General features: G+C 32.3%; 1 protein-coding gene across 1 annotated transcript; it reads right to left on the reverse strand.

Annotated features, from left to right (window-relative positions):
• Positions 1–7,815: 7,815 nt before the first annotated feature.
• On the reverse strand, positions 7,816–10,793 carry LOC112803411 (uncharacterized). The gene is made up of 8 exons (XM_025846906.2): positions 10,700–10,793; positions 9,845–9,982; positions 9,121–9,301; positions 8,661–9,054; positions 8,343–8,564; positions 8,129–8,240; positions 7,938–8,025; positions 7,816–7,819 (listed from the first exon to the last, which is right to left on the reverse strand). Exons 1-8 carry the CDS (start codon positions 10,791–10,793, stop codon positions 7,816–7,818), a joined length of 1,233 nt encoding a protein of 410 aa, XP_025702691.2.
• Between the last annotated feature and the right edge of the window lie 806 nt (positions 10,794–11,599).

Below are 11,599 nucleotides of genomic sequence, written 5' to 3' on the forward strand. Positions count from 1 at the left end.
ATCTCATTATAATTTTTTATTAAAGTGATATTAATTCTAATATAAATTTTAATTCTAAATTATTTTACTTCTTTAAAATATTAAAAATAATACTCCAAAAATAATTCATTAGAATTGCTCTAACTAAATTAGTCTATTTTGCTAATTAGCCCAGTGAAAATCACTTATCCCACTCAACACGTGAAAATAATGTACCTTTCTTCTTTTACTAATGTTGTTGTTTTTGCTTCACCTGCTTATTCTATTATTGTGTCCAGAGACAGATCCAAAAACCTTGAAAGTGGGAGTCAAAATTTAAAAGCTCGTATAATTAAATATTATATTATATATTTAATGATATTTTTATTATTTTTAATAAAAATTTGTTAACAAAGCTATATTAAAATAGAAAATTCTACTAAAAAATAATAGTTTTATATTTTAATATCATTCATAACTAAAAATAGTTTTAAAAAATTCATTTATGTCAGTTTTTTTCTTTCTGCAAACTTTAATTTATTTTTTATTCACTATTAGAAAACTAGTTATTACTGACGGATATTTTCGACGGATTTTATCCCACTGAAATACAGAGGGAATTTCAGAGGGTTTTTTGTCGGAAAACAAAAAAATGGATTAGCATAAATTACAGACGGAAAAGAGAATCCGTCGATAATTTCGTCGGAAAAATTAATTTTTTTCAGTGAGAAATGGTTACAGATGGAAAATCCGTTTGTAATTAAATAGACAAAACGCTGCGTTTTTATTAAATTATTACAGATGAATTTTCTGTCTGTATTTTAAATTTTCCGTCGGAAATATTGAAAACCCTAATTTTATCACCACCCATTTTACACTCCATTCGAACACCATTCACACTCCATTCACACTCCTCTTCGCCTTCATCCCTTAAACTCTTCGCCCTGCAGCCACCGCAGTCTCTGCCGCCACTGCAGCCACGCAGCTCCCGCATCAACCCCCGCAGCGGCGCAGCCACCGCAGCCCCTACACAGACACAGCCTCCACCACTACTGTAGAAGATCCGTCGCCATCGTAGGAAGCTGTGTCGCCGTGATTGGAAGCTCCCTCACCGTTGTTTGGAAACTCATTGGCCTTCTCCTCTGTTCGAGCGCTCTCCTTCTCTCTCGGTGTCGCCGTTGTGTTTCTGCCACTGTCCTTCCTCCTCGCTTTCATTCACGAGTCATGACCGTTCCTTCACTCCTCCATTAGAAGTAGATCTGAAGAGCCACGAACCGAGGTGTGGCATGTTCCTCCATCATTGAGTTGGTGTTGCGGTTGCCATAACTTTGTGTCCCTTGCTGTCCTCGATAATCACATTGTGCCCCTCCTCCCACACCTCCTCCATACGCCATTTTCCCTTTATTTCTGAGGTAAGATTTGAAATTTTTTTCCTATTTCTTAGTTTTTATTTTTTGTTTTTGTTCTTGGTGTTTCTTCTGATGAGTTTTTTTATTGTGTTGTTTTTGTTATGTTCAACATTTTTTTTGAGGGATTTTGCTCAATATTAAGGTTCATTTAGTGTTGTAACATTTATGATTAGTGAAAAAATAGATAAAAAAAACTGAATAAAGTGTTACTGAAGATCAATCATATGTTTAACTGTTAGTTGTTTATGAAACTACCATAAGCTATTGAGTTTTTTGGGCCAATTGAGATGCTATGAAGTGTATAGGCTTCTGGTTCAACCCTTGTCACATTTTGTCTCCATCTCCTATTGATTACTCACTTCTGTAGACAAACTGATCTTACTTTGTAAAATGTATGTTATTGATGGTACTAATAAGTGATTCCACCATTAGAAATAATGAATCATGATCATTAATTTTCTGCACATAATATCTTTTATCATGCATGTGTTATAAATAAAGTGGAATTATTGTTCTATTTTCTCTCATCAACTTGGTAGCATACTTTAATTTTCTTCTTTATTATATTTCCAAAGTGGTTTCTGAATGAAATATATATGAGCATGGTGTGCTGAGTGGCTAGCTGATAATTTAGGATAGGAACTATAAAGTTTGGTTTTATTTATATCAAGTAATTAGGGAAAAAAATGGTATTTTTAAGACATGGATCTATAAGTTAAGGTTAGTGCAATTCTTCTAATTCATATGGTAGGGGCGCTTTCCGAAAAATTATAATTTGTATATTGGAATTATTACATATGGATACTAATGTGAGAAAATGTGTATTTGGTGATTGTATCGGCCTTATATATGGTTTGATTTGTCTCGATTGATTATGAACGTTTGTTGGTTGGTTTGTTGTGCGGTTTTATAAAACGGAATGATTTCAAGTTAATTCTTTTAAAGATTTGATATCGAGTTTAATCTGTTGAGAATTGATTAGGATTGAGTGGATTTTCTTGATAATGTAGAAAATAGAATATACTCTTGAATTCAGCCTGGTTTGCTTTAAATGATCTGGTTTGACAAATGATTTGTTACTGAGCCGTTTCTTTAAAGCTTTGGAACTGAATTAAATTGGTTGATATTGATTTGATTTTGAAACTGTTTTCTTGAGATATGCAATTGAGATGACCATTGGATTTGGCTTGCCCTGAACTGCTTTTTGGACTTTGGGCTATTGAAAAGAATTGTGGAATGGTTTAGTTGGGACCCAAACTGGGTGGCAAAGTCCAAGTTTTAGGGGAGGTGCTGCCAAAATTTCCATAAACTCTGAGTCTTTATTGAAATGTTGTCTGAAAAAAATTATTTGAATTATCAAGAAAAAGATGATTCATGCTTTCGAAATGAGTTAGTAAAGAGGAAATTGTGATTTAGTCTTGCTTCTTAAGAAAGGCATTGTATCTCTTTCAGGAGAAAGTTATTTAGATGAAATTTGTGTTTTAAAGCTATTTGAATGTGAAAAGGGTTTATGCCTTTGAATTTAACTTGGGGGTTTCAATTAAAGAAGTTCCAATGACTTTGAAAGAACCTAAATGTCTATTGACAAGTTTCATTTTGAAATGTTTTGAGAAAGGTTTTAAGTACTCTTTGAATTCTGAATTCTTACAAGACTAAAACAATTTTGAACAGTTGAAACGCTTTAGAATTCATCATGGGGGTTGAAGTTAGTTTTACCTAAGTAAAGGAAACGGCTTTGAAAGAAGTAAATAATTACGTGACTCGGTTAGGCTTAGATCCTATTTTATTACTCAAATCGGAAAGCCAAGGTTTTAATGATTTTAAATGAATTTGGAAAAATGAGTTATGTTATTCTCCCCTAAAAACTTGAGATTCTGCCGAGAAACTTTTGTTATAAAATTCCATTGTTGGATGGATGATTTTGAATATTTTAAAATAAATCTTTAACTTGCCATGATTATGGAAGTTTTCGAAAGAGGATGCCGAGAGTGGCATTGTTTTTAAAAGGGAAATTTGCCTTGAGTAAAAGTGGCTTATGAGCCTGAGATGATTTGAGAAATGAGATCTTTAAAGCCAAGGCTGAAAAGAGTTGAAATTTGATTTCAAAATGAAATGACTTGAGAAAAGTGATTTATGGCTTAAATGCTGGTTTTATGAATTTGATGATGTTGAATGGTGGAAGTGTTATTTTGTTATGAGCCGGAATGGCTGTGTATGCTATTGAATTATGGCTGATTGCCGAATGAGTTATGAGCCATATGACTGACTATGAATTATGAATTTAAGCCGAAGAGCTGTGTTTATTGATAAATTGATTGGTTCTGGATTGAACCGTGAGCCGGATGGCTGAGATGAATGTTGTATGTGAGTATGCTTGTGCTTCTCTCTGGTTGTAAGGGTGACAGGGCACCAAAACCCTCTAATGGCGACAGGAGACAGATACCCTCTAATGGCGACAGGGCACATATTCCCTCTAATGATATTAATGCGCAACAGAGAGACTGTGCCCGGGTTAGCTACCAGACACGTTGGGTTGGCTTGATAACCGACAGATGATATCATCAGCCACTAGGAATAGGCATGCATCATATGCATCTATGTGACATTGTTCGGGTGTGCATATTGTACTTGGTTTGCCTATGTGATTACTTGAGATTAACTGCTAATTGTTCTACTTGCAATAACTGTTTGTTTGTGCTTGAATCTTTCTATTTGTGTTTGCGACTGAGACTCTGTTGGATTGTGGTGATTTGGTTGATGGTTGGATTGTTTGGGCCTAGGGCCGTGGTTGAATTGAGATGGACCGATGGTTGGTTTTGGTTTGGTGTTTTTGGTTAAAAAAATATGAAAGGCTATTTTCGTTCAGTATAGATAAACCTTTTGAAAGGCTTTTGAGTTTTTGAGAATTGAATGGTTCCTCTTTTAGAAAAGATTTCCGACTTTACTTTTATTGTAAACCATTGTTTTTGAAAAGAGGCATAAGGCAGTTATTAATCACTGGTGCGGTTATCTTCACGTATCCTATTACAGTAATTCCCAAAAACCCTCTACTGAGAACCCTTTCGAGAATGATGTTCTCACCCCCTACATTTTTCCCTTTCAGGATATGGGCGCAGAAGTCACGAAGAGTTTATTTAGTTATTGTTGTGATGCTCTGTATTGTCTTAGTTATGGTTTATTGTACCCTCGCCTTTATCTTGATATATTCTGTAAGAGGGTTAGGCATTGTAATTGGATAATGTTTGTAATATATATATATATATATATATATATATATATGGATGTACTCTTTATGAGTTTTATAAGTTGTATGGTATCTATGGATGTATGTTATCGGATGAAAGTATTTTTGGGAGCGGTTCCGTGGTTTAAAGTTTTAAACAGGCTCATATTTTAGTATTAAATAGTATAAGTGTCGTCGTAATGTCCGAGCTATCAGAGTCACGCAGCCGGAAGCGTGAGCTTTGGTAGTTAGGGTGTTACAATACTTTATATTAACTTTTTAACATAAAAAATCTCGGTAATGATTCTTTAAATGCTAATGAGTTAAAAGATGACTTTAATGAATTTTTAGAAATCATTTATTGTTTTGTTTTGAATTCATAAGTCGGTAAAAATGTTAATTTTCTAAAATTTGAACTAAAATATAAAATTTGAATTTCTATTCTTATTCATTTTGATTTTTTTATATTTTATTTAAATCTAAATAAAAAATAGTTTTTTATTAACATTTATGTTTTAAAATAAATATACAATAAATAAACAATTAAGTAAAAAATATCAATAAACTGTATAATTAGTAAATTAAATCAACATCTATATATGCATAAGTAGTAAATTAAATCAACTAAATTTGATTTATATATATTTAGTGTACCAGTAATAAATCGAATTAAATTGATTCAATTTACATGTGTTTAATATACACTGAGTTTATTTGTTGGTTCGATTTACATAAAAATAAAAACGAACTTGCATGTAAGCTATTTCATTTCAAAAAATTAGTGTGATATTGATTCCCATTTAATTTATTTATATGAATAACCCAAAAAAAAAAAAAAACAAATAAGTCCTCCACTTTTCCCTCCCTCAATTGTGTCTTTTTCCTTCATCTTCCTTTTTCTCTCCTTTTCCTTTCCCTCAACATATGTTTTTATTATTATTATTATTATTATTATTATTATTATTATTATTATTATTATTATTTCTTCTCAAAACTAGTTTTCCGAATTTTTATATTACTATTTATCATCATTATTATTATTGTCTTTTTTACATTTAAAAAAATTTGTTTTTTTTTTTAAATTATATAGAAACATATAAAAATTACAAAAAAATGCAAATTTTCATTGAAAAACACATAAATTCTAGTTAAAATATAGGAAAATAATTTTAATCTATGTAGATTTTTTTTAGTCGAATAAATACAAAAGAATATCACAAAAATTTTACTTAAAAAGTATAAAAATTTTAGTTGAATAACACAAGAATATAAATTGAATAACATAGAAATTAATTTGAATCGCAAATTCGTTAAATGAATAACACAAAAAGAATAAAAAATTTTAATAAAAAATATAGAATTTTTTGTTGAAAAATGAAAAAGTCATAGTTGAATAATGTAAAAATTTATGTGTTTATCCCCACAAAATTTATATGTTTATTGTCAATAAATTTCATTTTTGTATTCTCCTTCTTTGTTTCTCTTAACAAAAATTGTGTGTTTATTTTCAAAATATTTATATTTCTATTCAAAAAGTCATGTTTGCCTTGGAAAAATTCTTGTGTTTATCACCACAATTTATGTGTTTACAGTAAAAAAATTTTTGTATTTTTTTTCATGTTTCTCTTCAAAACGTTTTTACCTTAACATTTTTTTATTTATTATCACAAAATATTTGTATTTATATTTTATCATCAATAAATTTTTGTGATTTTCATTTGAATCTTATAGAGAAAAGTCATGTGGTTTACCTTCAAATAATTTCCATATTTATCGGCGTTAAACTTAGATGTTTTTTTTTTCATTAATTTTTTGTCTTCTCTTCATATGCTTCTTCTTAAAAAGTTGTGTTTACTTTTAAAAAATTTATGTGTTTATCATCACAAAATGTGTTTGTGTAAAGAATGAAAAAAAAAGTAAAAGATCTAGAAGAAGAAGAGACAAAAAAAAAAAGAAATTGAAATTAAAAAAAATATAAAATCAAAATTGGAAATGGCAATAGAAAGTTATTGATGAGTAAATGCCTAATAAATATGTTTATGCCTTGTAATTCATAAGATTGCCCTAGATTTTTGTTTATTTATATTACGAATTTACGATTACAAAATGTCACTTGTATCCTTTATATTGGGATTTGGAAGGTTATTGCAAATTTGCAATTAATTACTTAAATCAAAGGTTATTTTACACTTTATTATACATATCATAGTTCTTAAAATTGAACCGGACTGATCGGTTCAATCAAAAATCGGTCACTAAAGTGGTTTGATTAAGTTGAAAAATCATGTGGTAAAAAACTGGTCGAATCGGCAGTTAACTGGTAAACTGGTGGAACCGATCGGTTTTTTTGAGGTCTTTCGGTTTGAAAACTCCCTTCCAAACGTAATCATTTTGACCTTTAAAAAAAAACCCTAAATTTTCTACCCGACGCAGCCTAGTCCCCTCAGTCCTAGTGTCCCACTCATCTCCTCTCCTCTCTCAAAATCAAGGTTCTAAAAACTGGACCGGTCATCAAACCGTTCTAATCATTGGTTACTGGTCTAACTGGTCCAACCATTGGTTCAACCGAAAAAATCGTTTTAGAATAGAATAATAAATAAATTATAAATAAACATTCTAAAATATCATTATAGTCTAATATAAATCTTAAAATATCTTCGAAATTTAAAACACTACATAAAATATCATCAACCAAATACATATGATCTTATCAAAATCCAAACTTAAAAGTTAAATAGTAAAAAAGCATATCTAAATATTAAATCCCAACATCATATGATTTATCAATCATCAAAATCCGCAAGAACTTGTTGCAAATCTACTTCGGTGGGATTATCTTCACCTTCATGCCCCCCTACTCAAGAGATGCAGCATAAAGACCACTACTACCACCGCCACTTTGATATAAATCAGCATCAATTTCACCTAATAAAATACATATGTTATCATTATTATATTATAAACTAACAACATTCTAATAAATCATTAGAAAATAGATATATTATACTCACGCAATAAATCATCCACATTACTAGAAAGACCAGGCTCTTTCTCTACAACCTCTTCAGTCATCCAAAACTCAACTAGACTGATGCTTTCATAATCAATTGGATCATATTGTATCTTTTGCTTTCTTTTTTCTTTTTCCTTCCTAAAAAGTTAAATACAATATATGAAGTTTAATAATTTACGTATAAAATAATATGATATTTCATGAAACATATATTACCTGGATTTAAGACGCAAATTATAGGTAACATAAACAATGTCATTCAGTCTATCATGCTCCAATCTATTTCTTTTTTTTTGTATGAATCTGGTAAAAAAGACTTCAATTTCTCTCACACCCAGAAGAAGTAGATGCTTGGCTAAGAATGTGAACAACTATCTTTTGTAAACATGGAGCAGAGCTACCGAATAACCTCCACCATTCATCTACCAATTATAAAACCATAAAATATTAGAAGTTATCAATTAAGAACATAGAAGCATAAAACGAGTTACTATTAATTAAACAAATATTCAACCATATTTTTACCAGGCTTTAGTTGAGATGCAGCTCGAATAGCTTCTGGTTTATCAAAACTTTCTTTTTGATCTCTATATAAATGTATTTCTTTCATTGCATCAACTGAATCCAAATTGTTACACTTGCAATACAAGGTAACAAGATCAAGTATACCTCACATAACATCAGGTGCTTCTTTATAATTTTCATTAAAAAAGAATGAAGGATTCAGGAAGTAAGCTGCCGCATGAAGATCTTTCTTCAAATGCTTATCCCATCTTGAGTTGATAATATCTGTGTACGGCTGATATGCAGTCTTGTTTTGCCTAAACATCTCCTTAATTGCATCTTCTGCCCTTAGCATTCCTTTATAAACATATCCCAAAGATGATTTGTCATCAGCATCAACAAGCCTCAGCAATTTAATCAAAGGGCCCACAAGTTTACATACAGTAAAGCAATCATCCTAAAATTTGTAATCCAAAATAATAGCACTCACAGTTCTACCAGTAGCACTCCTTCCTAATTTGTGATCAATGAAAATTGAATCTACAACCAATACTTGCAAATCCTTTTTATGATCAAAGATGCTCTTCAATGTGATAAACACAGTTGCAAAACAGGTTGCACTAGGACGTACAATTTCTCTACAATGAGGTCTTTTTCTTAGACAAGATAAGAAAACCGTATGATTGTACACAAATACTGTGATCTTTGAAGCACGTGTTGCAAGGTTAGAAATATGCGCTATGTTGCTTATATCTTTTAAAATAAGATTAAGGCAATGAGCAGCACTTGGTGACCAATAGATATGATCATATTTTCTATTGATAAGCCTACCAGCAGCAACATAATTGGCCGCATTGTCAGTCACAACATGAACAATATCATTAGGGCCAATCCATTCAATAACCTCAAAAAACAAATTACACAAGTGTGAAGCATTTTTTACAATGCTGAAAGCATTTATTGATTTCACAAAGCACAAACCTTTAGAACAATACACCAGGAAATTAATTTACGTTCTTTTTCTTTGATCTGTCCAACCATCAGCCATGAGGGTACATCCAGTTTCCTTCCATGCACTACTATCAACTAGCACTTGACATTCTCTTTTAAGATCAGCCAACAAGTGAATCCTTAACTTATCATAAGAAGGACCCTTGTAACTAGGTCCAATACCAGCAACACCATCCAACATATCTTGAAAAAATGGTGACATCACATCATTAAATGAAATTTTACAATCCAAAAGTCACTGAGCAAACCGTTTATCAACCTCGTGTATCGCTTCTTTGTTTTGCAAAACACTTTTAATACTTGGTTAAGCTCCTAGGGTTGTTCTTGGTGCAAACATAGGAGGAATGACTTTGGCTTTTTTCTTTGGATTGCCTCCAACCACTTGCTAACTCAAAGTACGCTGCTGTTATTCTTGAGCTATTGCTTCATCAATTGCATCATTTACCTCATCACCACCCTCTTCACTAAAACTTACTTTTCTTTTGTTTTTGTTGGTTTGAATTTCTTTCAACAAATTTTTCATCTGTTTTTCCACATCATATGAAACTTTAGGACATTTTTTTACGTCTCCAGTAATCTTTGCTAGATGTTTCTTCATCCTGTGAATTCCACCTCCATTGAAAACTTGTAGACAAAATAAACATTGATATTGTGGTTTTTCATTTACTATTTGTAGAGCAACATATTTCCAAGCTAAATCTGTTTTTTTCCGTAGGTTAGAAGAACCTTGTGACTGACTATCATTAGCACTAGGGGGATTAGGATTAGTAGCATCATTTGAAATAGGAGGATCGACAGGTAAGTTATTATTCACAGAAGCATTGTTATCAGCAATTGCTTCTTGATTAATACTATTATCCATAACTGAAATTAACAAAACAGATATGAAATCAAAAACAGTCACAACATAATGAAATATAAAAAAATTCTCAACAAGACCATATCTAAATTCTGCTTACAGCATTCAACAATATTGCAACAAACAAATTAGGAGCCATCAAAACCAGTAAAACACTATCAGCAACTGGTAAAACAAATTTTAATACATTCAGATTTCCACCATACAATCAGAACCATACATACAAATTTGCAAATTTGTAAAATTTCTACCATTAGCAACTAGCAAATATAAGACAGAACCAAAATAAGAATTGAAGAAGCAAGCTTCAGAACTAAACTTGAAACAGTTGAAACCAAGACCGAAGCAGACTTGAAGAAAAATGGAACGAAAATTGAAAAAGAAGACCAAACATTCAGTGAAGATGAAGATGAGAAGCCACTAACCTAAGTCCGTGCCGAGAAGCTAGCGAAGATGAAGAGCCGAAGAGGACCTGTCGAGTTATTGGGTTCCGGACACGGGGAAGAGGAAGAAGCGGCGGTGCTGAGGACCTGGGTTTGGCGGCGACGATGGAGGGCTAGGCGGAGAGCTACACGGCTAGGGTCTCTTTGATTCAGAGTTCTCCAGAACATGGATGATAGAATGATTAGGGGAAGAAGGGGGGTTAGGTCACGAGTGGATCACTGGATCTATTTTTTTATAAATTAAAAAACGGTGTCATTTTATCCGAACCGGCCTGTTACCGGTCCGGCCTAACCGGTCGGTTCTCGGTCGGTTCGATGGTTTTCCAGCAGTTTCGTTCGAGCAGTTATAGGGGGAGGACCGGACCGTTTGCATCGTCGGTTTCCGGTTGAACCAATTTGAATGGCTGGTCCGGTCCGGTTTTTAGAACCATGCTCAAAATTGAAAGAACAAAGAATGAAAAAAATGATTCGAAGAACCCTAGCGGCATAGCCCCCGCATAACCCACAGCCACCACATCTCCTCTCCTCTGTTCGAGCTCGCTCTCTCTCTCTCTCTCTCTATCTCTCTCTCTCTCTCTCTCTATCTCTCTCTCTCTCTGCCGTGTCGCACCGTCTCCTCTGTCGTTGCCGTCACTCCCCTTCCTCTTTGCTGCCGATAAGCACTGTAATAAATGGATAATAGCTAATTAGTTATTCTTTGTAGTTTTGTTAATCATTTTTGCTGTGTCCTCTTTCTTCTCTGTGGCCCTCTGTGTCCCTTTACTCCAACTAATAATTGTGTTGCTGGTTTTATTGTGGAGTTTTGTTACTAATAATTGAGCTCCCTTTGAATTATTTTTGATTTTTTGCTAATTTGAGTACTTCATATGTTATATTCGTTGGCTTCTGTCAGCGTCGTCATCTTATGGCCTTCTATGCTCTCCCGTGGTTTTTAAGTTCTTAGGTTTTTGTTTTTTTCCAATTAATTTTTTATTCAGTGAGGAATTTAGGCAGATTTAAGCTTAGAACTTCAGACGCAGAGTTCTTCTTAATTTTTTTAATTCTGTTAATTATATGGATTAATCATTCTGTAATTCTGAATATTTACTAAATATAAATTTGATATAAGTTAAATTTTGGTACTCTGGATTTTGAATTTTGCTATATAAGTTCAATTCTACTCTATTGAATTCTGTTATA

Source organism: Arachis hypogaea, chromosome 5 (assembly GCF_003086295.3).
Source record: "Arachis hypogaea cultivar Tifrunner chromosome 5, arahy.Tifrunner.gnm2.J5K5, whole genome shotgun sequence".
Taxonomy (NCBI): domain Eukaryota; kingdom Viridiplantae; phylum Streptophyta; class Magnoliopsida; order Fabales; family Fabaceae; genus Arachis; species Arachis hypogaea.